This window comes from Boleophthalmus pectinirostris, unplaced genomic scaffold (genome assembly GCF_026225935.1).
Source record: "Boleophthalmus pectinirostris isolate CB_2022bp ecotype Guang Dong unplaced genomic scaffold, ASM2622593v1 HiC_scaffold_8, whole genome shotgun sequence".
NCBI classification, from domain to species: Eukaryota; Metazoa; Chordata; class Actinopteri; order Gobiiformes; family Gobiidae; genus Boleophthalmus; species Boleophthalmus pectinirostris.
Genome location: NW_026571515.1, coordinates 17,049,455 through 17,076,273, shown reverse-complemented (window position 1 = coordinate 17,076,273; position 26,819 = coordinate 17,049,455). Strand labels below are relative to the sequence as shown.

The following is a 26,819-nucleotide window of genomic DNA, read 5'->3' as shown; positions in this document are numbered from 1 at the left end:
ATGCAGAAAATCTAACTAAGCATTCATGCTGTCATAACAAATCCTGTGCACCTGACTGGGAGCTCCAATACTTTCCCCCAAAGCCGAGATAATACAGCCTCTAGCAGTTCAAACTTTCACAGGGAATTAAAACAATAAATAGTTTGTGTTGTCAGGAGATGTATACCTCATTGACACTGGTATCCTAGTGTGTGTGCTGGCGTCCGTCCAACAGAACTGCGTGAATCCAGGCCATGGCGAGGTCAGAAAGAGCCACTTGGGTATCCATTGCTGCCTTGTGTTCCTCCTGGCTTCTTCAATCTTGTTCACAGCTTGTTTCACTGCTTTGGTTCTCTCTGTTTAACCCTTTGGAGACAGTGCTGTGGGGCTCCTCTGTGCTGTCCTCCTGCTTGCAATCGGACCACAATTCTCGTCCACCTCTGGAAAACAAAAACACTTTGAAAACAGCTTCCACTTGCTTCTGAAGAGCCACTTACAATGCAGAGCCCCAGTGTGCGACGCTATCCCTCCCTCCCTCGCTCTCTCCCTCTCTCTCTCTGCTACTGTTGGAAGTGCTTGCTCGGCCCCTGTCTCCTCCCCCTCCAGTGCCCTTCCTTCAACTCTAATAGTTATTTAGTGTCTCATTCCAGCACCTGCTCAGACACAAGGAAGAAGCATTGGATAAAGGTTTGTACATGCACAGTGAAAATATTGGTAAAGCCGACTTGGCTTTGACCTCAAGGAACTTCTGGTAGTTAAAGGGCCCATATTACACTGTTTTCTGATCCATGTAATAATGTGTCCTTGTCACAAACAGACCTGGAGTTGTGTTTTGTTTCAATCACACGTTTAACACTTAAATTCTGGATATTTAGGCTTAGTAGGCTTGTAGTTCTTCTCTCTGAAAAACAGAAAACCCTGTTCCATCTTGTGATACTTGTGAAGTTGTAATACAAGAAGTGTCCCAACATATTTTTAAAGGTAAAAGATAGACCACTACATGACATCATAAGGTGGAACAGAGCATATTGAGCTTTGGGAATATAGACAAACTAATAATGCAGGATTACTCAAATATGTGCGAATGAAACAAAACACAACCAGGTATGTTTTTGAGGAGGGAACAGTCAAATTTGCATAATATAAGACCTTTTATGTTTTGCTAATTTTTGTATTGTTTTGGAATTTGATTTGATTGGAAAAGCACTCGGGTTACCTTGTATGTTGTAAAAAGCTCTATAAATAAAGACTGATTGATGCTGAAAGTTATTGTTAACAGATTTCTTTTCCCAGACCATAGAAAATAACACTAAAACTAAACTAAAAACACTTGAATTTAGCTTGAATGTGTCCATGAGAAAAGATCTATTCTTAATAATCACACACTGGGATTTGTCTAGCGGAGGAGTGAGCAGGGCAGAGTCTTAAGGACCAAGAATTGGAAGCTCTGCCTATTAATTAATATTATAGGGGGGGGCCCATGTGAAGTTTCTGGTCCTGGGCCCACAAATTTCTGTCGACAGGCCTGATTACACACTCCTTTGCTCTTCTCAAACGCTGTTGCCGTGCGGTTCTGGCAGGACTCAGACATTCTCAGTCTCTGTCGTGCTGTTCAGTGCTTGCATCAAACTGGTTCACTAATCAGAAGTGAAAAGTGGGGGAATCAGGTCAGGTTACTTTGGGACACCACTGGCACGAGCATAATTATCCCATTTTCTAAGAGAGACAAAACAGGTCACCAGGATTCCCATATTTGTTTTTCAAATTCCACACTGATAAAGAATTTTAACCATGTTGTTAACCAGCCTCCTGCATTGATGTTAAGAAAACCAAGACTGTGAGCAATGCCTTTTTTTTCCTTACCAACTTTTAACGGTCCTATATCACATAAAATTGACTCAGCTTTAAGCCATATTATAATGTTGTTACCTCATCAAAAACATACCTGGAGTTGTGTTTTGTTTCTTTCACACGTTTGAGTAACACTTTATTATTAGTATGTCTACAAAGGTCAAAATGCTCTATTCTACCTTGTGATGTAATGTAGGAGTAGTTTTTAAGTTACTCAAGCTACTTTTTACCTTTAGTTGACTAGAGCCTGGCAGGACTGAAATGATCCAATGTTTCTAGTGAAGATGTATGGAGTTTAAAAACACAGTGGAGCAGTTCCTATATTACCACCTGACATTAGTTTTCTATTTGAGAGCCTAAATATACAGGATTTGTGTGGTAAATATGCGTGAATGAAACAAAACAACTCCAGGTATTTGATAAGGAAACAACTTTATAACATAGATCAGAAAATATGTTAATATGGGCTCTTTAACAGATGCCAAAAATACAAAAACATCAGAGAAAAAACTACAACTAAAACTAATACTAGGGCCAACCACAATCATAAATCAAACTGTATGATGCAACAAAATACATGTTGGGGCTAATCCTGGTTTTCCTGCTTTAGCTAAATAGTAGAGGATTTGTTGAGTTTATTTTAGTGCTTAATGACATTTTAATATCTTGAACCTCAGAAATCATATTTAGGGCATGTTTACACTGGCTTACAAATTGGGACTAAACCTGGACTATAGCAGGACTAAACCAGGACTAGAACATAAGACACAGTTAACATACACAACAGGGCCCATATTACTCTATTTTCTGATTATTCTGTTATAATGTTGTTTCCTCATCTAATTATTGTTATGAGAATCCAAAAGAACTTCTTCTCAAAGGTCCAAAATTACGCAAAATTGACTCTTGTGAGATTTAAGCCATGCAGTTACCTCAGTTCAGTAGAGAGGTGGAACAAAGTGTTTTCAGTGTTAGAGAAGAACTGAGCCTAAATATGCAGGATTTGCAGGTTAAACATATGTGAATGAAACAAAACACAACTCCAGGTATGTTTTTGATGATGAAACATTATAACCGAGTTGAGAAAATAGTGTAATATGGGCCCTTTAATTACTGTCAGTCTTGCCCACCCTTATCATCATGCGTGTGTGTGTGTGTGTGTGTGTGTGTGAGTGTGATGTTACCTCTCAGTGGCCGGTGGACCTGTGCATACTTTCTTCCTCACTAACATGTACAAACACACTCTTTCAGCAGCAGAGGACCATGGTGTAATCTTAACTATGAAGAGATGCCGCCAATACACTTAAGGCTTACACGGACAGTAGCATTTATTCTGAAACGCTGAAATAAGAGATTGGAGCAAAGCAGGAAGTAGCAGGAAAGTAAAAAGTCAGGAGTTGCCCAAGGCCGAGTTTTGGGGGAGAGGAAGAGAGAAATCATTAAGGAACACCTGTCTGGTACTGAGTCTCTGTGTAATAAATCTGTGCTGTAAGCCGGTCTGTAGAGGTGAGTCTAAGAGCAGCTCAAAATGAAAGGCAAATCAAATTAAGCGTTGACAGTTCACCGTCTGCATTCCTCAAGACAAGATTTATTTGTCCTTAAAGGTCCTATATTATGCAAAATTGACTCTTTGAGCTTCAAGCCATGTTATAATGTTGTCAACTCAACAAAAACAGACCTGGAGTTGTGTTTTGTTTCATTCACACATGTTTGAGTAACACTTTTATTCGTCTGTCTACATCTCCAAAAATCTAAATGCTCTGAGGTACTGAAAAATAAATGACATCACAAGGTGTAACAGAGTCGTTTTTGTTTTAGAGAAGAACTCAGCTTCAATTACCCAGAAGCCCTATCTATACGGCCATCCTGACAACACCGTACATGTCAGCTCTCTCAACCACCCCTCCCCTTGTCTCTCGTCCATCCTTCAGCCTGAAGACATCTTTAAGGAGGAGGGGTCCTGAATCAGCTGGGTGACCATTTTGGATTGGAGACGGCGCCACCAGCCTGAGTTCCCCCCCAGCATCTATCCACCATCAATAAATATCTTTATCGTATTCCATTGTTGTGGCATGGTCCTTGCTATTGAAACATGTGTGAATGAAACAAAACACAACTCCAGGTCTGTTTGTGATGAGGACACAACATTATAACATAGATCAGAAAACAGCGTAATATGGGCCCTTTAAAAGGTTTATAATACAAAAAAGCCAAGTTCTCATTACAACCAAAATGAAACCATCTCGTATTGAGTTAAGATTTTTTTTTTTTTTTTTTTTTTTACAGTAACCAGGAAGACTTCATATAAACATTGTGCAAAGAGAGGATAGACATGCCATCATCTGTTGACTGTAAACAGCATTAGCTAATGCCCTTAGCGCACTCAAGGCTAGCAGACATTCTCACATTCAAGGACTTTTAGCGTTACTACATTCAGAACTGTGTAGTAATACTAAAGGCTTTTCTTACACTTGGCATAATAATGATACATCATAATAATACATAATAATGATACACCTAAATAATACATAATAATATAGACCCTTTAAAACCCTGTCATCACAATGTTAAAAATTTTGGAGGAAAATTAAGCAGACATATTACAGTTTCAATGATTACCTGATTAACAGATCTACATGTTAATGGTTTTAAATTCCAACATTATAACAAAAAATAACAATTTTGAATTTCCAAGGTACACATATTATATTTAATTTGATTCTCTGTTAGGATAGAAGGATGGAAAAACACAATTTTCTAACCTCAAAATTATATTTGAGCTTCACAAAAAGGGTAATTTATGATAAAATGTGTAATATATCTGTAGAAGTGGCAAACTATTGTAAACTCACATTTTCTGTAAGGATTTGTCCAGTAAAACCTAAAAATCTGGAATTTTCCTTTGTCAGATATATTTAATATCTATCATAATCTCTTCTTAAATGAACAAATAACGTAAAACACAACTGTAAATGATTTTAAACCAGACTTTACTCACGTGTATCTGAGTGGTTTTCATTTGCCAGATTTCTTTTGTTTTTTCATATTTTGTGATATTCCATGATAAATCCCGGTTTTCCCATTGAAATCACACTATGTTCCGCTTCACTTTTGCCTCCAGTTGCCTCTATCTTCGAATTTAGATTGTTTTTGTTCACATATTTTAAAGGGTCTATAAATAAAACAGAATTAGATCACCTGCCATTCTAGTGGAAATGCTGTCACTTAGTCCAGCAGGCATCAACAATTATTTGGGACTTAGAGCGAGTTACTGCATTACATAATGTGTTGTGAGAGTAAAAAAGAGAAAAGAAGATAAGACATCATAGAAGAAAGTTTCATTCAAGAATTAAAGAGGAAGGAAAAGATGCATAATGTAAATATTGAAGTGGAGGGTCCGCCACATGCTTGGTGCTATATGATGTTATTGCTTGGCATAAAATGTTCCAGTCTGGCATTAAACATATCTATTTCCACAGAGACGAGACAGAGAAGTAGTAGTACCAGGTTACAAGTCATAAATCTGCAACACGACCCCATTTAAATTAAGAAAGCACGGTTTTAAGGCAAGCCAGATAAGTTTAATGCCATACTGTGGAACATTCCCAGCAAAAACATATCCATGGGCAGATGATGGAACACACCAGAAAAATACACGTTCACCTTTAACATTGTAATAGTAAATGTAAACCATGCTATTGAGAAGATCAGGAGATGAAAATATGGACAGTGTGATTTTTAACAGTCTTAAGTTTGCAATATGAAATAATGAAAAGAGTGATACCTGAATGTAACTTATTTTGTCTCAATATGAACCTGCACTGAACCACACACTGTGCTTTCGAACAGCTAAATTAACAGATGTTTCAGATGCACAGCAGTGTCTTATTTCTCTTTTTCAGTCCAGTTCTAACTCAGGTTTCCCAGGGACACGTCGCTTGCTTCAGGGGCAGTGGACGGAGAAGGAATGAGAGACAGAGAGAGACAGAGAGAGAGAGAGAGAGAGAGGGAGAGAAATTAGTGTTCACACTCCTGAGTACTGTATGTTACATAAAGTAAAAGAGCTGAGGCAGAGGAGATTTGTCAGGGCTTGCTGAGTTACAGCTTATACAGTAATTAACTGGTCGCTCACTGAAATTAAAAAAAGATACAGCTACTATTAAGTTGAGAACTAAAACTGAAAATAGTGGTTAATGTTTTGAGATATGTAAGTACCATATGACTAAAACTAACTAGTATTTATTATAATATTGTACTGTACTGTATTATACTGTATTATTATTGCATTTGTACTGTAAGAAAAAAATGAGAAAATTGAGATACAGTTTATATTGAGTCAGAGTTACTTAAAGTGCATAAAACAGGTTAGACTACTAATTTCTCTAAAACAAAGTTAACATCATTAGATTTAAGATTTTACAAAAAAATCTTGCCTAATCTTTTTTTATTTAAGTGATTTATAATTTTACTTTCCAAATGAACACAGACAGTTCACTTTACTAAATGTATGATAGATATTTAGGTACCATCCCACCAAACTATGGAATAATTAGAAAAATATATGAATCTGTCAAATGTACTTGAATTTTAACATTTAAAACGGAAGAACATTGAAAAATCAAGATAAATATAAGATAAAAACGTATAGAGTTCCTTTCTTGTGGATGAGCACATTCATCTTTTGTGTACTATTATTACCATAATTCTCACTTTAGAATTAAGATACTTTTGTGATCAGCTTAAGATACTTACATGCTGAATACTCACCTATGTTTTTTTAATTAAAGTATTGAAAAGTATAAAAAGGAACACAACACCACGGGTCACAGCACAGGACACACAATCACAGATGAACATAAAGCCAAGCTGGTCTTTCTAAACAAAGACATCACTGAGGACATGATTATGAGACAAAAATCATGTTTAAAGGTCCTATATTACACAAAATAGACTCCTCTGAGCTTTATTATATTACGTTAGAATTTTGTTACCTCATCAAAAACAGACCTGGAGTTACGTTTTGTTTAATTCACACGTTTGAGTAACACTTTATTATTAGTCTGTCTACATAAAGCTCAAATTCTCTGTTATATGTTTGTGATGAGGAAACATTATAACATAGAAAGTAGCGTAATATGGATGCTTTAAATAATGAAAAACAGCAAAACTCAACAACCCATACAACTTTTAAGCAATTGTCTGAAATATTATCTGGCTGGGATCTCACAGCTATTAGCTCTAATGGTAATGTTGCGTGCAGTGTGAAGTTATGATAGCTCATGAAAGGGCAGGTGCTGTGGTCTGTGGAGTGTAGATATGAAGGGCTTTAAAGTGTGGAATTTACTCTGCTCTTCACACACTAAATGAGTTATGTAATGAACCTTTACTACCATGACAGCTAGCATGAAAACACTGTACAGAATATGGCTATGTATGGCTATAAAATGTCTTACCGTACATAACTCAACACTTTACATGCAATTTGTGGCTGATGATGTGAGCAAAGAAAAAGAATCCTTGAAGCCCCACCGTGTAACTTTTCAGACAAAAAAAGATTAAAAGAAAATATTTGTTTTGCATTTTGGATGTTTTTATTGCAACGAAAATTTTGGAAAAACATTCGTCCTTACTGTTGTGTCTCCACAAAACTAACTCGTATTTTAATCTATAAAAATTATCCTTTGGCCACACTGTATATGTACTTATAGAAGAGAATGGACTGCTAACTTTAAATACATTTTCTATGTTGCTATGTTTGTTTCTATGAAGCTGCTGCTGAACTCTGAATTTCCTTTGGGACCAATAAAATGTCTGTCCATCTATCATCAATCCTGTACAGTTCCCAGCCCAGATATGGCCCTTTGGTTGACTGATTGTCGCGATTAAGCTCATTTGGAATTATAAAATAAACATATTTTATAATTTTACCTCAAGCATGGACTAAGCTACATGCTTTTATTTTAGAGGTGTTTTTTCCCCCATTTTTTTTGTAAAGCAACATAATTTTTTCATTGCTAAGTCATGACATAAACCCTTACCAGCTTGTCAAAACAATCCTATTTGCTGCTTTTAATAAAGAAATACAATTAATATTATGCAGAACTGAGTTAAGCGTTTTGGCCTAGCCCTCCACAATATTTTCTGTTTCTCATGTGATCCCATGGAGAAAATAATTGTCCACCCCGATCTATCTAAATGGTCAATGGTCACATTTTTATGTAGCACTTTTCCACATTCAAGGCACTCAAAATACTTCACATGAAGGAACCACTCACACATTCCTATACAAATTCATACACCAGTATACGCAGACACTGGGAGGAGGTGGGTTAAGTGTCTTGTCCAAGGACACAACCTCAGCAGAGGGATTTGAACCGCAAACTTTCAGATTACTGAACAAACGCGCTACCAATTAAACTACTGCCGCCCCTGAGCTACTATCTCACTCTCTATGGCATAAAACGCATCTATGGCACAAATGTTAATGTACGTTCTGTTATTTTACCTCCATGGAGAAATACAGATGACGCGCCGCCTTCAGAGAGTTACACAGTGTTGCTTTCAGATGGTATGATACATAAGAAAACTGAATGAAAACGTGTATAAACATAAAGCACATAGCAGTAAGAGTGTGTTGTGTGCCCTGTGTTAGACTGACCTGTGCTGGAGCCTCCAAAGCCGGTCCCAGAGCCCCTTCCTCGGACACGACTCACCAGCAGAGCCTCCTGGTTCTCAGCCAGCGCCTGTTTGGCCAGATACCGCTCCCTCTTCATCTTCAGCTCCAAAGACTCTGGGACATCGGGCACGATCCAGTCAATGGCCCTTAGCACAAAGAAGACCACATGCTGCAGGGCAAGAGGGCAAGAAGACTGTTAGTATAGAACATATATTTAGATTAAAAGTAGATCTGTCACGACAACCACTATATCAACTTATCATTCAATGTATGAAAGCTGGAACTATATATTTTGTGGTTCAAAATTTACACGTCTACAATTTTCTTTGTAAAAAGTGGGGAGATTTGGGGTATTTTTGTTGTAATACACTAACATTTAAGCTGTAGTGGGCTGAATAACTAACTTCTACAGATAATTTTTGATTTATTCTGCTATTTATTTGTTGCAGCTCATGGTTAAGACTTAGACTTTGACAGATTTTAATGATCCACGAGAGAAATCACTTGGACACAGCAGCTCACACATCACATTATATTAAAATAACACAGAGTAAAACAATATTTAAAAAAAAGGTAATAAACTTCTAAATAAGTAGTAAAAAATATAATATAAATACAGTATATCACAGCTATAGTGAAAAGGTCATAAGGAAACAGTGCAAAGATGATACGATGATTGACACAAACACAGACATATCTGTTACATAAGGATGAGTTGTACAGTTTTTTAATGGTTTATAAAGATTATCAGTATTGATATTGTATCAGTGGCATACATTAGTTTCAATGTTGTTGTTTAGTGCAGTGTATCTTGGTAGAAATATATAGTGCTTCAAAATGTGTTATTGTGACAGGCCTAAGTAAAGGATGAATATGATTTCTAAACGATCCAGTAGACAGTGTGGATTTATTATGGTAATATGTTGTGTTATATAGTAGAGGTACTTGTCCAGACTAAATGCTATGAGTGAGAGAAGTACTGTATGTCTCATTGGTAAATACAGCTATGGCTAAAAATAAAATTACTGTAGGGAGAGGAAGATCAAGCCTCTATCCATGTACTGTATATATAAATGGACATAGCTAACGTGAGGATGGGGCGCTTCTGGTTTCACCGTCTGTTTCCAATTGCCTTTACATTGAAAAATTGTCACCCCTCTCTCTGTAACTGCTACAGTGAGCCATTTTGGTCTTAAAATGTGTATTAACCTGCTTTACATAATCCTGGGGTTTTTATTAGGGGTGTCAAATTATCGCGTTAATTGCGATTAATTAATTACAGTCATATTTAGCGCGTTATGTTTTTTAATCGCGTTAATCTCATTTTTAATCTCTAACTTTAGTGTTTCTGTATGTGAGTTGCTTTATTATAAAACCTGTTTTTATTTGTTGTTGGGACAACAACAACACACACACACAAAAAAAACAACACATTTATACATTTTTTTATTTCGGTAATTCCACTCATTGCCGGAAACCCACACAAAACGCGCGCAGTAAGAGCGATGTAAACGTCATGTTCACGTTTGCGGCGTCAGTCACACAATTGACGAGGTCGAAAAGCCAGTAGAACAGGTGCACAGGTAAAAACACATTTGTGTCTTGGAAATTATTCTCCCGACGTGAAATATAAATAAAAATAACAAATATAAAATCGCCTACAACTTAAATGTCACTGGTGAAAACAACCTGCATAGGCTCATGATGTCTGCACTACTGTCCTATAGTGACCTGCCACATGAGGGGACACACACACAAACACACACAAACACACAAACACAAACAAACACACACCTTCATCATCGTCATTAACCTGAGAACGCGCGGACCACGTTTCCTTCCGCAGTTACTGCGCGGACACCGACGTGCTCCCGTGAGCCGTGTGTGGATCGTGTTTTCTCGCGTACGCTGCTTAACCCGCGCTTCCTCCTGCGCGCCTCTAAACCAGAACTAACACCAAGACTAAAACCAGGACTAATCCAGTCCAGAACTAAACCAGGACTAAACCAGAACTAAAACCAGGTCTAAACCAGGACTAAACCAGGTCTAAACCAAAAATAACACCAGGACTAAATCCAGGATTAATCCATTCCAGGACTAAACTAGGACTAAAGTAGGACTAAAGCAGGTCTAAACCAGGACTAAAACAAGGACTAAAACAAGGACTAAAACCAGTGATCTCATATAGAAAGCATTTTTCTATCAATAATATTTTTAATATGGTTAAGGAAAGACTGGACTTTTTATTGTCTTTTTATTTCCTTAAGGAGACAAAAGTTATTATGTTCAGATTTCCTCGTCTTTGCTACTTTACAGCAAACAGTTTCTTATTCATGGAGACTTGGGCTCAACAACCAATTTGGAGAGATTTGTTAAACAATAAATGACTTTATAAAGTCACTTTTTTTTGTTCTATATCAGTCTTTTGATCTGCCACAATAATGTAATAATGAATTTAAATGAAAATACCTCAAATTGAAGGCTTTTCTCAGCAATTTTTAGGTGAGATTAAAATGAAATTAATTAGATTAATTAATTACAGATCATAATTAATTAATCTCTCAATTTTTTTAATCGCATGACAGCACTAGTTTTTATTTCACTGTTTTGTACATAAATAAATTCCTATTCCTAATAAGGAACATTTGACTGGAACTGAGCGCTATGATTATATAGATCAGAGTTATTTATGCAGCATTGTACCTCAAAAGCGATGATAAATCCCAGTCTGACTGCAAGCAGCTCCCAGTAGAACAATGTGTAGCTTCCATTGTTATCTCTGAAGGCCTTATATCTGCAAACACACAATTTAAATGCAAATGTAAAGCCCTCATAATGAATACTAGGGATGCACCGATTCAGCTTTTTCAGTTCTGGTACCGATACTATGGCTTTAAGAATCTGACAATATCAACAGATAGCCGTGCAGAGACTGATTATAGCATTTAGACAAAACCAACATATGACAAAACTGATCCGTGTTATGTAGCTGTTATTTGTCTTTCAAGTAACTAAAGAATAGCTTTGAGTAAATAAAAATTCAGACCTTTCAGGGCTAAATACAACCTGTAAATTGTCTTATTACATAAATCTGTGTTTCCAACCAGGATATCGACTGAACTGATATTTGAAAGCAGAGATCGGTCCGTAATAGGGTTGGGTACTGCCAAGAAGTTACTGATGCGATACAAACCTCAATACATAGGCCACGATACGATACATCTCGATAAAGTAAGCTTTAGATTCAATACGATATATGTCAAATCAATTCAATACATTTCAATAAGAAATAATGGCTAAATGAAGGTTGTGATATCAAAAGTCTTAACCATTTCTTGTGCAAAATGAATATGAAACACACCTATTTTACCCATCAAAACAGAGAAAATGTCAAATGTGTCACATAAATGAGTTTCCTTCCTCTGCAACAAAATAATCTTAAAAAGATAAAAGATACCAAACTAGAAAAGCACTCAGAGAGCGCAGACCTCCGCCAAGGACTACCCCCATTTTTTATATAAATTGCGATAAAATCAGTCTTCTGGATCAGATCCGGATCAGCCTTTGGAATATGAAAGAGGATCCCATTGTCCATCCTTGAGTCAAATTTCATGGGGTTTGGTCAATAATTAACCGAGATATTGAGAAACAAAATTTTTGGCCCCATTTACCACAATGTTAACTAAAATTTCAAAGTGATCCAGAATCCAGGATTTCTTCCGGATCACCCACAAAATGAAATCAGTTCTTCCTTTTCACATTTCCAACTAATTCTGAAAATTTCATCAAAATCGGTCCATAACTTTTTGAGTTATGTTGCTAACAGACAAACAAACAAACAAACAAACAAACACACAGACAAACGCCGGCAAAAACATAACCTCCTTGGCGGAGGTAAAAATACTCTTTGCAATATCTTGATACAGCAGCCCACGATACTGTATCATCACACAAACAATATGATATATATCAATATTTCAATATTTTTGCACACCCCTAGTCCCTTATGAATATCAGACATGAACGAGAGGAACAGTCAAACCTGCACAGAGGGTATTCAGTGTAGTTGAGTGGGGCATAAGCCAAGGAGAAGTTGACATATCCATGTAGATTGTTGTCAAACTTGAACTGATACAGCAAACGAGGTAAGAACTCTGATGTGAAGGCTATCAGGAAGGCCTGTGGAGTGAAAAGAAAACATAGCTAGTACTATTAAAGGTGCACTGTGTAACTTTTTGGTTAGAGTCTGTCACCTGCTTCACAGTAAACAACTCTATCTTACATTTTTTGAATTACAGGTGGTTTAATAGCTCAAAAATACATTCTGACAGGGTCACCTCCCCACAGATCTGACCTATTCGTTGGTCTGGTTTGATATCCATGAAGACAGAAAGGTTTAATGCCATATACTGAAACATTCTAGACAAGGCAATAACATCTCCATAAAAAAATAATAATAATTGCACCTCCAGAAAAGTTACACAATGCACCTTTAATGTTTTAGTGGCTAAACATAGAATTAGACTTAATATTAACTTAACTCATCCACAAGGAAAATTATCTGGACACAGTAGTTCACACATCACAATAAATATAATAACAAAGAGCAAAATAAATAGCAAGAAACTGGTATCAAATAAAGCAAATTATAAAAATGTACAAGTGAAAATTAAATGCTGAGTAAACTGCATCATGTTATTTCTTACATTGGCGATGACAGAGAGGTGTGACAGGGCCTCCAAGATGTTAAACCACACTCCGATGTTCTGCGCTCGTTCGGCCACTGGGCGGCGATATTCACACACAAACTTGTGAGCGTCCAGGCGGATCTCCACCCAGTTGTTAAGGAGAGCAAACAGAGGAGCCAGAGGGAAGGCTGCCACAAAGATGGTGATGAAACCAAACTGGAGAACTGTAACACAACCAGTGATGGGAAGAATAGTGTAAAAATGTATTAAGTAGTAAACTTGTCCTTGTCACTGTTGTCTTCATTGTATGTTTTGTTTAAATTGAAAGTCAATAAAGTAAAAATAAATAAATAAATAAATGAATAACACCAACTTAAAAAAATAAAAATGTAAATATAAATGTATTTATTAACAAAATACTAAATACCTGCATTAAAATGTATTTTGTAACATATTCTGTTACATGGGCCAATCAGAGTATTGTATTCAGAATACTTTTATATCAATTCACATATAAAATATAGTAAAGACGCAACATAGGATTAAAAATGGCTCTATATTTGTTTCACTTTCAATTATGTATTTCCTTTCGCTAACTACAGAAGGAAGAATTACACTTGCAGTCACCTCCAGAACAGAGTTTTCTATTTTTTTCACTAGTTATGTGCAGTTTGATAAATTCTGTGACCAGGTACCGTCAAATATTATTTTTATTTTAGAAAAGTAACTGTATTTTCAATACCACCAACTGTACCAAAATACAGTTACTCAATATGTGTATTCAGAACAAGTATTCTCAGTACATGTATTCAGTTTGTCATCAATATTTCAGTTCAATACATGAAAGCTGGAACAAAAATTTGGGGTCAAAATTTATCGTGTGTACTTTTTCTTTGCACTACTGGGGAAATTATGGTTATTTCTTGACTACACAATAAGATTAATGCCATAAAAGATTGAACTAATAACTTCTAAGACTCATTACAAAGGCAAACTAGCAACTATAAAGAGTATCATTCCACTGTTTATTTATCACAGCTCATGATTTTTTTTAACAACATTGTAGATTTAGAACAGTTACTGTTGTTTAAATCTGTTCTTGGGTTTTTGTATCAGTGGCATAAGTTTCAGTATTATTGTTTATCTTATGTTTACTCAGGAATATATTAGACTTGATCATTTGTTATCATGACAGGCCTATGCCCATAAGAACAACTAATACACAATCATAATTACCCATTTCCAGATACTCCTCAAAGAGCCCTTCACATTCCAGCAGTTGGTAGTCCTCCTCCCAGTGCTGGAGCTCACGATCTCCTTTACCCCCCAGCACCTTCTCCAGCGTCCTCTTCTGCTTCCAGGCCTTCATTTTCCTGTGAAGACATGGTCAAAAATGAGCGGCTCTGAACTCACCTGTACTATTTAGAGGTGCAAGTGCAACTAAAAGTTGTACTCAAGTAAAAGTATCACTCACATTAAAATGATTTAACTGTAAGTACAAAGTAGTAGGGATGCAACAATATCCAAATCTCTCTGTACGATATTTTCACAACGTGCATCTCACGATCCGATATTTATTGCAATATTTTGTGGAGGCTATGCTACTTTTTTCTCATAAAAAATGCTCTGTGCTAATTCAAAGAATAATGATTTTAAAGTGCTTAATAACAGATGTTTTTTCATCTAGTTTATTGAAACAGGGCAAAGGATCATGGTCTATGTAGTTCCTTCTGTTTTTTGTTGTTGTTCTGTTGTTGAACCATAAAAATTTATTTAAGCAAAGAGACTTGTAGTTTGATATATGAACGATATGTGATGGCCCATTATATTATTGTGAGTCTAACAATATACTATTACAATATTTCAGTTATTGTTACATTCCTACAAAGTGGTGGTCCAAGAAAGAGTAAAGCAGTATTTTTGGAAATTATTATTCAGGAGTAATAGATGATCTGTGTTCACAATTTGTCATATTATAGCTTTATATGTTTCACTTAAGTTCTGTTTTATGTCTCACTTGAGTTTTACCTGTAGTCACATATTTAATATTTAATATGTGATAAAACAGTAAAGCACTGTGCCAAAACATACGGGAGGATGAACTCTTGAACGTTGTTGATAAGTTGCTTTCCCACCATGATGATGAAGAGCTGTTCTGCCAGTTCAATGAGACAGCCGCCAGGACCACACTGGACAAGACAGACAGCTTTCATTAACAGCACATTATATCAAGTGTTTATCTGTGGAGGAGGATGGACTCACATCTTCATTTCTCATTCCAAACAAAGTGCCATAGTTGGTGGGATACCCCACAAACCTGCATTCACATGGCAAAACATCTCATTAAAGGTAACAGTCAGGGTAAACACATGTCCCTATGTTTACACAGATTTTTTGACTTTTTGTCCCACCTATTGATACTTTGCAGTGACATCACGTGGGGGGTGTTCTACATGTATGTGTATGGCACAATGTTCATCAGTTACCATAGTAACACAATGCACACATTAGTAAACACTGCCAAAAAAGTTTAAATGTTGAAAACTCAAGACAAAATGGATTTAAACAACACATTTTCAGGAGCCTGTGATCAATTTGAGCGTCCATGGTCCTGCTGAGGTGTTTGATTTTTAGAACTGAACAACGGTTAATGCTACCTGTGTGTGAGAAAGTTGTTCACCTGTTATAGTTCCAACTAAACCAGCTCTTTCTGGTCAGACTGTGTTAAAATTAAGTTCAGATTAAAGACTAACTTGAACAACAGAGTTTCAGATTTCAGAAATGGAAATGTTGATGACATCAGTTGCAAAGTATCAGCTACAACTACAATCTCTCACTGTGCTTTACAAAAACTTCAAATCATAATGATGTTACTGCCGTTATCTATGCTCTTACATTACTCCATGTATCACTTTTGAGATGGTGGTCACCCTAGTAATCTCACTCATTTGACTCACCTGCCTTTGAAGAAAGCCACATAAAAAGGAGAGGAATAGAAGTTAACAAACTGAAAGATGAACACTTTTAAGATGAAGGCGTTGTCATATTGGGTTTGTGTCCTGTGCATCTCTGCAAAAGGAAAACACACAAAAAACAAAATGAACCAAAGTCATACGAGGAGCGTTTATCACTTTTTCTCACTTGAGTTCTAAGCAAAGACTGTATAAAAAAGTGGCAAGTAAGTAATGGCAAATTTGGAGCCAGGTCCATATTAGGAAGAGACAAAACAGTGAAATAAAAACACCAGGATCATTTAGAGCGGGTTAATATGAACATTTCAAGACCAAAATTACGAGGCTCACTGTAGCAGATACAGAGAGAGAGAGGTGACAGTTTTTCAATGTTAAGTCAAGTGAAGCCAGAATCGATGGAGCCAGAAGCGCCCCCATGCTCACTTCCTATTTGGAAAGTGGTGGACAGCAGGTTAGCTAAGGCCAGTTAAATATACAGTCTATGGTTCTGGTCCAAATGCAGTAGATTTCCTCTGCACTTTGGGCCTCTGTGTTTATCGCTGATATAATTAATGGCTGCAGTTAAAGGTGTCAGAGAGCTGCATCGATCTTTACCCCATTTAGTGAGCTGCTCTGCCAACGCTGTGTAGACCCTCCCCATCAGCAGGATCAGGCCTAGGTTCACTATACTGCTGCAGATGTTTGCAATGGTACCAGCCTGAAAGCACAATAAAACAAGAGGGATGTGCATGTGCCTATACTACCACTGTTACTTTGCACTGACATCAAGCTGGGAGTTTTAAATATGTCTCTGTATCTGATGAAATGTTCAGCAGTTACCATGGTAACACAATGCACATAAAAAAATAGAAAAAATAAAAATACAAAATAGATTTAATCAACACATTTTTGGAGATGATCAATAGGAGTGTTCACCGTCTTGCTTAGGTGTTTACTGGTAACTATTTTATCATTTTATATGTGAGAGACTTGATTAATAGCACAAATCATCTCACCTGTTGTAGTTCCAACTAAGTCAGATCTATGGTAACCTCTAAATGTACCACGATTAGAGATACATGTAGAACATCCCCAGCGTAATGTCAGTGCAAAGTATCTACACGAGATCAGTGCAGGTGCTGTACCTCTGTTCTGAGGACTGGGCTCCCAGTGTGAAACATCATGATACTGATGATTCCACGACACATGACCACAGTCACCAGGAAGATCATCACCACACACAGCTGGAACACAGTGCACAGGCTCACTACTACAGTATGTCGACAGAAGATATGGAAGTATTTAGATAATAGAGAGATAAAATATGATATTAAAAAGTAGTAATTATGTTAGTAACATAAGATAACAAAACTTTTATGGTAGATGGTCACATTTTTATATAGCACTTTTCCACTTTCAAGGCACTCAAAGCGCTTTACATCAAGGAACCACTCACCCATTCATATACACATTCACACAGCAGTGTACACAGACAGGGATTCGAACACAAACCTTTGGATCAGGGGATGAGACTGCGAACTGAGCCACTGTTGTCCACACTAGTGAAGTTTCAGTGTTATAAAATTAAAATAAATCTACCTGTTTATCTAGAGTAATAACGTTTACTTTTTATAATATTAAGATACAAAATGGAGTACAAATAATGATCATTAAATCACTATAATGTACAGTACAGCATTTGGACTTATCTAATGAATCGGAGTCTCACCATCATAATGATGACCATGGAGCCTGTGAACATCCGTGACAGTCTGGTCTTCTCTGGAAAGTACGGCTCTTTGACCCCAGTTACGGGGTTTTCTTCCATCATTGGAGCCATGGCAACAAACTCAGGGCGAGGGCGTTCCTTAAAAAAATAGCATAAAATTATAATCATTAACACATCTAAACTACAGTACACTTCCGCTTGCAAAATCTGTGCTTCAGTATTTGTACTGTATTAATTTATATAAGTCCTATATTACAGAAAATTGATTCTTGTGCCATGTTACAATGCTGCCACCTCCTCAAAAACTTAAAAATATTGAGGGTCAAACATCTGTCTACATCTACAAAGCACAAAATTGCGTTCCACCTTGTGATGTCATGAAGCAGTAGTTTTCAAGTTAACAGCTCCTTTTAGAGAATGGCAATTTCAGGGCTGAAATTACCCAAATTATTCAAGTGAAGGTGCATGTTTAAAACCAAAGTGGAACACTTTCTTTATTACCACTTGACATCTCAAGGTGAGTATTTTCTATAAGAGAGAAGAACCTAAATATGCAGGATTTGTGAATGAAACAAAACACAACTCCAGATATATTTGTGATGAGGAAATAACATTATAACGTAAATCAGGAAGTTGTAATATGAGCCCTTTAACTGATACCTCCTCTTCATGGAAGTCCATACAGTCCCAGTGATGAGACAGAGTGGCCATCTTTCTTTTCCAGTACTCCAGGAAGGTGACAGCCCAGAAGGACATGAACACACTGAAGAGCACTGTGCCCGGGTGGTCAAACAGGTAGCCCACCTGTAACAAAACAAATTACAGAAGCCTTTGAGATAATCACTAGTTAAGAATTTAATACAGTAAAAACAAACACTTACAACCCTAAATTATTTAACTCTTACCTTGGCCATGGGGCAGATTTCAGACATGTTCCAGGCTTTACAAGTGTTACAAAGAGGACACATGAGGTAACTGCTCCCGTTGTTACAGATCTCCTCTCTGTTCACAAAAAAGTGTTATTTTAGTTAGTGTTATTTTAATCCAGCTTTTTCATTTCCGATACCAATGTCGATACTTGGGCATTAAGTATCTGCCAATACCTGATACCAACAGATACTAGTGCAGAGACTGACAATATAAATTATTTCCTTTAAACACAAATATTATGTATTGTATAAAATGATCCAATGAGTCTACTGAGGAAAATTAGCCTGCGTGGCCATTAAGTCATCTTGTTACAACAGTTTATAGACCAAAATGTGATTTTGGGATAAGATCTTGACAGCCTTTATCTGATCCAGCACATTTTTCACTATCAGCGTTGATACCTGACACCAGTATTATATCGTTGCTTCTCCACTTTTAGTCAGAGAATACTTACTGCTTTTAGTCAGAGAATATTTCAGAGATAAAATGTCATCCTGATCTTGCACACTGGAAATATGATAAGAACAACTGTTTTATGTCGAGTTAATAAAAGGCTCAGTATTCATGAAGTGAATTCTCCACTCACAAACAGCTTCATGAACCACAGATTATTTCTCACTAATTGTCCATTATCGAGGGGCAGCAGAGACATTTATAGCGGCTCATCTCCTTTGCTCAAATCAATGTCTGCTCTCCACCCACAGCCTCCCGGAGCCCACAGCTTTGATTTGTTTCTCTACCAGCCTCGTCCCTGTGGCTCAACACGAGCAGCAGGTGGACCACACAGAGAAACATGTATTTGATGAGGTACTGCTGTCAGCTCCACACAGTAAAGATCGAACTGAAAAGTGCTGACTCTACGTGTGCCATGTTTTAGCAATTATAAATACTCCAATCTGCTAGACTTGCACTCAAATACACATAAATAAATGTTATGAGCAGCCAGTTTAACACTATAACCGTGATAAGTGTGGCAGTAATTGGTGTTTACAGTACTAACCTTAAAGCATTTCTATTATTTGCAAGGTAATGCATAATAAATGACAACAGAGGAGCTCATTCTCCAACAGTCTCCAACAGCTCCAACTAAGTGAGAGATACAGGAATAGATTCATACCATACTCGTAACAACTGTACAACAACTCACTATTTCATCTTTGCACTGTTTCTCCTTACCCACCTTTTGTATCAAGCCGAGATATATGTATTACTATATTTCTGTATTTTTAGTTTTACATATACATTTGTCTAATTATGCCTTATTTGACCAGTTTCTTTGATCCACAAGGGAAATTATTTGGAAACATTAGCTCACACATGATAATAATAAATTCAAAATAAGTAGCAAAAATAGCAAAAAACTGATGTCAAATAAGGCATAATTATATAAATGTATATGTACAAGTACGGATATAATGATATCCAAATCCCACGGTACGATATTATTACGATATGCATCTCACGGTATATTTATTGCGATATTTTGAAGAGGCTGATATAATTGTAGATAGGACACTTTTTTGCTTTTAAAATACTTTGACAAGACTATGGTGTGAATTGTTACCATCATAATCCCAAGAATTCAAGTAAAAAACATATTTATTCATGTTGTCTGCACTGAAATGAATCATGGGATATGTAGTTCCCGATGTTTATAAGCTGTTGCTTCTATAAAACCATGCATTTAAGCAAAGGAACTTGTGATTCGATATATTGTGACAGCACACGATATTATTGTGAGACTTTTGACAATACGATATCATGATATTTTGGTTATTGTTACATCCCAATGTACAAGTTTAAAAAAAAGACATTTATTACTACCATTTATATTTTTGCTATTTGTCATTATATTTTATTGTGGTGTCTGAGCTAATGTGTCCAGATTATTACCCTTGTGGATCAATAAAGTTTGTCTTTTGTCTGCCATAACATTTATTTGAGTACCCACGCTGGTATGTTGGAGCCCATCGTCATGATGCCAGATACAAAGACCAGAGTTCCCACCACGGCGGCCGGCAGAAGCCATGTTGTGTAGAATCCTGCAGAGACACACTCCATTAGACTGCAGTGGGGAGGGCAATTACACTGTAGAGCTGCTTTTAATGGGCAGTGCTCTCAAGATCAGATCAGCCAATTGTCTCTTATATCATACTGTTGTGTTGTGTTCAAAGGGAGAGAAAATGTGAGATTTTACTACCAATCAAATGTGTGGAGTTCTGTTGAAAATCAAGAAATACATGACAGATATAAATGGAGAAAGACTGATATAGTGGTTAGGTCTTAGATCACACAAAATGGATTCTTGTGAGCTTTAAGTCATGTTATAATGCTGTTAGCTCCTCAAAAACAAACCTGGAGAAATGTGTTTTATTTCATTCACACGTTTGAGTAATTCTTTATTATTAGTCTGTCTACATCTCCAAAGCTCAAAATGCTCTGTTCCACCTTGTGATGTCATGTAATGATGGTTTTCAAGTTAACAGCTCCTTTTACCTTTTGTTTAGTAGAGATTAAAATTGAGGTCTTAAATTATCTTAATGATTCTAGTCTAATAGGAGTTTAAAAGCAGTGGTGCACTTCCTGTATTGTCACACAACACCACGAGGTAGAAAAGATTGTTTTCTGCTTGAGAGAATACACTAATATGGGCCCTTTGAATCAGCACAGGCCAATATTTGGTTTTGGCTAACCAGCTGCCTAAAGAGTACACATAAAGTTTTATTTGAGCACTTAACTCCAAAGAGATAAGTGCTCAAAAAGTTATTATGCAGCGCTCTTACAGGTTTGTGGCAAATAAATGGCTGTGACTGAGTTGATAGTAGATTTAAATAATAATGTAAACAGAATATGAAGAAAATAATCAAAATCAGCCCAAAAATATTGGCAGAGCTTATCTTTCTGGATTCTAAACAATTGGTATCTGCTATGCAAAAAACCATATCCGTAAATCGATCATGGACTGTATATATGAATGGACATAGGACACAGAAATAGGAAGTGACCATGGGGGTGTTTCCAGCTCCATCAACTCTGGCTCCAGCGGACTTTACATTGAAAAATTATCACCTCTGTCTCTGTAACTGCTGCAGTGAGCCTCGTCATTATGGTCTTCAGATGATCGTATTAACCCGCTCTACATGATCCTGCTGTATTTATTTTGCTATTTTGTCCGTAATATGGAACTGGCTTCAAATTCGCTCCTATAACTGCTAGACTTGTGAGCTTTGTTTGACTGGAGCTGAATGCTATGGGTGACGTCACACTCTCTTAGTCCACTTCTTTATACAGTCTATACTCAAGATATAAACGTACCCAACCAGGCAAAGTACAGCGCAATCTTCTCCCCAAAGTACTCCCGGATGTGATCTAGAGGCTGGTACTTGTACCATTTGCACCAGCGAGCCCAGAAGTGGTACAGGACCTGTCTCTGGTTCAGCTCCTCTGGTCGGACCCCAAACCCAGGGAGCTCAAAGGGCCCCTGTGTGGAGAGACTCGCAGTATATTTACATTTAGATAGTACTTTACATACACAAACAGATCTGTGAATCCAGCTGACCTCATGCAGGGGGAAAGCTGCCGTGTACGCCCCTTCATTTATGAGTCTGTCCACGCCAACCTCAGCTCTCTTCCTTTTGCCGTAAACAGTTCTCGCAAGAATCTCGTAAACCTGAAACAAAAAGCTCTATTAGACTTTTTACTTATATATTTTTGTCAGCCGTTTTGTTTTCAGTAAATGTACTGAGTTGCTGCTGAAGAAAGAAATGTGAATTTGCAGAAACAGGGTCTTATAGAGGGTCTTAGAGGGGGGCCCATGTGAGATTTCTGAGGTTTCTTGCCCCAGGCCCCCAAAATTAAGTCATCAAAATTAAAAAACAAAAATAAAACAAAAACTGAAAAATATCTTATCTCTAATTTTTGCTTTGTCACACAGGACTTTAACCCTTAATTCCTTATTCACAGTATAATGAACATGTTTTACTTCTATTCTGTATTTTTATCCAGACTCTTGGTAATGCCCACATAAAATATCTCACAAATTGTTTTATTGATAATTTGCTACTGATGTCATCAATATCCCTGGGGGTGTGATGCTAACTAAGGCACTGCTGTGACTGGGGGTTTATTAGACTTTAACCTGAGCTCTATTTCAATCTGACCATGAAGAACTGACTTAGCTCTAACTACGAAGTGGAGCTGATTTGTGCTGTTAAACAAATTTCTCTCAAATAACATTACAGTCCCAACCTCACTCATCATTTTTGTTCAAAATCAAACACCAAAACAGGACCATGAACACTCAATATGATCACAGGCTCCTGCAAATGTGTTGTTTACATCAATTTTGTGTTTTCTCTTGTGTTTTCTTATCTTTTTTGAGTGTGCAGTGTGTCACTAGCCTGATTCATCAGCTAGTTTCACTTCGTGGAAACTGTCTGACCTCACAGTGTTAGAATTGTTCGCTCAATGGTAGGCAGGTACTTTTTTTCATTTAACCAATCGCTGCTATTTGGTTGTGACGTACGTAACGTGCCAAAGCCTGTAGGAAAAAGGGCAATAACACATTTTCCCTAGATAAAATCCAGCAAACATTCTCTTTGTTTCGGCTTTAAATCATCAATCTCAGGAATCGTTGCCAACACAGAATATACGGCTTCATCTACATCCATCTTGACCGCTTTGTTTACTGTTGTGCTGTACCACAAAAGGGACCCAGACATGGCTTCACAGCTCTTCGCTGATTGGCCAGTGTGCGGTCTACAACTTCCGGGGTTCTTGCAAAACATCTCGTGTAGTCCAATTCCTGACCTAGTCGCTGGAGAGAAAGTCAGGTGTGTCTAGTGTGTCACCATGGTAAATCTTAAATATTCAAAGAAGCCAAGAAGCATTAACTAGTGTAGCCCTGCTGACAGTTCATGGTCACAGTACTACTCACCATACGATGTCTCTGTGTATGTGTGAAGTAGTTTTCCTGATCACCGCTCCCAAGAAACCTGCACAACACATATTTATGCATTGATTTCACTCCCATCTTTTATGGAGCCTGTTTGATCAATGCCAGAGCCCACCTGTTTAACTTTGACTTGCGGAAGGCACATGTGTAATAGTCCAGTGGGCGATTGGGCACAGACTCCATCAGGATGTTGGGTATGTAGAGTTTGTCCAGGACTCGAGCAGAGGTGTTCAAGTCCAAATGGGGCTGTGCCTGGCAGGAAAAAAATATATCTACTCAGAGTAATTCACATGGCTATTGATTTAACTATTTGACTATTGCTTTGTGTAACTTTGTGTTTGGGAGTCAGTCTCTTGTATGTTTTTGCCTGAAATGTTCCACAGTATGAGATTAAACAGCTCTACTTTACATGTATTAAATTACAGGTTGTTTTATTATTTATTAACACCTAGAAAAACAGGCATTCTGACTGACGGAGCGTAGCTGACTCTCCACAGATCTGATCTCTAACTTGGTCTGGTTTGGTCTCCATGAAGCAAGAAAAGTTTAACGCCATACTGTGAAAAATTCCAGACTAAGCAATAACAATTAAAATACTACACTAGCACATTTTAACACAAAAATAATCAAACTACAGATGTTTCAAACATTACTGAAGATTCCACGCTACCTGCAGAGGGGCTCTTTGACAGAGTTCTTCAGCGTAATACACCAACACATCCCAGGGAGCACTGAGCTTTAAAAAGTGGACAGTCTTCTTCTCACTGGCTGTTTCCTCCTTTATAAAGTCACACACACACACACACACACACACACACACTGGTAAAAACTAGACCAGAGTTTAAAGGCTGCATATTACTCTATTTTCTGGTCTATGTTCTCATCAAAAATAAACCTGGAGTTGTGTTTTATTCACACAATCTCTGCATATTTAGGCTGAGTTCTCCAAGTGCTCCACTTTGCTCTGTACACTTTCAGTAAAATACTGAACTAAAAGTAAAACATAGCTGTTCACTTGAAAACTACTGCTTCATGACATCACAAGGTGGAGTATTTTGAGCTTTGGAGATGTTGACAGACTGCAGCATGACTTGAAACGTGTGAATGAAACAAAACACAACTCCAGGTATGCTTTTGATGAAATAACAAAATCTAAAATATCTTGAAGCTCAGAGTCATTTTTGTGCAATATAGGCCCTTTAAAATAAACAAAATAAACACATAGAACGATACTGTGCCTTCTCTATGAGTAGTCCAGTTTCCTGCAGGTTTTGTGTGAATCTGTCTCTCCACTGCTCCAGCTGGGCCCTCCTCTGCTCCGACTTGCTGCTGCTCCTTTCTGCATTGGGATCCCCGGAGTTTTTGGCTTTGGATCTCTTCTTCCTCCGCGATCGTACTTCCCACACTAACACGAAATCTGAACATAACAACGCAAACTTATTTTCACATACAAACTGCAGTGACTCAATCAGCTGTCAGTGTGCTGTTACCTATTTTGGTTTTTCCATCTCTGAAGTAGTTCCCAGTCTGCAGTAGAGGCTGGTTTCTCCTGTCTTGAACTTGTGTTAGGGGGCACTCATCTTCTGCTGTAATAGCTGAGAGCTGAGAGATATTTATTGTAATTACACTGTTACTAGGCATGTCACATTATTTACTATAATGACTTAATGTTCAATATTTGGTTATTTTATTTTTTGGATATATGATAAGATTTACACCATAAAAGGTTAAATTAATAAGTTCAATATGATGTAAAGAAGTTACATACTAAAGCAAAGGAGAAAGGAGAAATTAAATTCTGTCAGCTGGATGAAAGTTTTTATGAGTGCAGAGGTGTGAAAGTACCCATCTGGGACTTGAATTATTATGTTAATATGACTCAGGTACAGTTTCAGTACAGCACAGCACAGTTCAGTAGACCTAAATAACAAACAGACATAGACACTTTTGTAACTTCTGTAACTGGAAAGTGGAATTTAATTTCTCCTTTGCTTTGGATCCTACCTGGATCACTGAGGGATTACACAATCATCTTAAATACTAAAGATTTTTAACAATTTTGTACATTTATTTATTTTTTATCTGGTTATTGTAGTGGCATAATTAATTTCAATATTATCATTTATCGTCTATATTTACTTCAGCAATAAATCTCACTTCAACATTTGTTATAGCGAAAGGTCTAACAGTTAAATCTTGAAACAAAATATGTATAAATAATAATGATGTCACACAAACTTTACTGAAACATGCTTCTTCATACAAAAAAAAAAAAAAACACACCAAATAATTCTGACACATGTATTGGGTTGAAAAACAAACATTGCAGTAAAAGTTCCTCTCAGCCTGTAGGACTATGATTGATTAACTGCAGTGTGAGCAGCCACTGAGTCGAGACAGCAGCATTTGAACTCAGTATTTTTTTTTTTTGCTGACAAGGCAAAGTGACAAAGACAAACAAAACTGAGAGGCTCAACAGTATCTTACATATCGAGGTGGGATAAAGCTGCCATCCTGTACGCTCCCATAAGAGTCTGTGGTCTGTGCTTCTGCCCCATGGTCCAGATCCAGCAGGACTTCTCTGTCTCCTCTGCGCAGCTCTGAGCCCCTCCTCAGCATGCTGGAGATATTAGAGAACTGATAAGAAAGAAGAGAGAGCCTTCACAGGGAATGAACATGACAATGAACCTCGGCTGGAGTCTGAGTAGTTCTGACAGCAGAGTGCAGGCGACTCCTCCCTCCTCCTTTATCTGTGCATTGCTCTGCTCCTCCTCCTCTTCAGATGGAGCTGGTGCAACTGCGCTGCAGCAGCATTGTTTCAGAAGGGCAGACTCTCTGTCAGTGCCCTTATTATATCAGGCAATTGTAGCTAAAAGTATGTTACAGTTTATAGTGTTATGAGTGGTTATATTACATAGATGTTATATAGGTAAAAAATAATAATGGCATTATTTGTGCGGTAGTCTTACAGGGGAGAGACTGCTGCTATTGATATAATATATATATGACGAATTGACTTGCCAACTGCAGCAGTGTACATGGAGTAACCTAGTATTTATTT

General features: G+C 37.2%; 2 protein-coding genes across 2 annotated transcripts in view; both read right to left on the bottom strand.

The window, feature by feature from the left end:
* Positions 1 to 304, bottom strand: part of arhgef19 (Rho guanine nucleotide exchange factor (GEF) 19) — a 38,662-nt gene extending 38,358 nt beyond the window's left edge. The window contains exon 1 of the mRNA XM_020922405.2: positions 167 to 304. The gene's annotated coding sequence lies outside the window, so the exon portion shown is untranslated. The remainder of the gene's footprint in view (positions 1 to 166) is intronic.
* ano11 (anoctamin 11) lies at positions 287 to 26,527 on the bottom strand. Its single transcript, XM_055165864.1, has 24 exons — positions 26,447 to 26,527; positions 26,246 to 26,378; positions 25,249 to 25,360; positions 24,997 to 25,175; positions 24,429 to 24,536; positions 23,874 to 24,010; positions 23,741 to 23,798; positions 22,364 to 22,474; positions 22,120 to 22,285; positions 20,756 to 20,846; positions 18,780 to 18,876; positions 18,535 to 18,678; positions 17,875 to 18,012; positions 17,291 to 17,389; positions 16,761 to 16,863; positions 16,152 to 16,263; positions 15,457 to 15,511; positions 15,286 to 15,383; positions 14,431 to 14,567; positions 13,213 to 13,418; positions 12,549 to 12,685; positions 11,210 to 11,300; positions 8,489 to 8,675; positions 287 to 419 (listed from the first exon to the last, which is right to left on the bottom strand). Exons 2-24 carry the CDS (start codon positions 26,375 to 26,377, stop codon positions 340 to 342), a joined length of 2,778 nt encoding a protein of 925 aa, XP_055021839.1. The 5' UTR covers position 26,378; positions 26,447 to 26,527; the 3' UTR covers positions 287 to 339.
* Positions 26,528 to 26,819: the final 292 nt, after the last annotated feature.

What these genes read in the sequence shown, in the direction of transcription:
- ano11 (XM_055165864.1), bottom strand. Translation starts at nt 26,377, where the DNA reads ATGCTGAGGAGGGGCTCAGAGCTGCGCAGAGGAGACAGAGAAGTCCTG. An exon ending in GCTGTACTTTGCCTGGTTGG is followed by an intron (nt 20,847 to 22,119) that starts GTACGTTTATAT and finishes GTGTCTCTGCAG; the next exon opens with GATTCTACACAACATGGCTT. An exon ending in TGAGGAGTATCTGGAAATGG is followed by an intron (nt 13,419 to 14,430) that starts GTAATTATGATT and finishes GTTGTGTTACAG; the next exon opens with TTCTCCAGTTTGGTTTCATC.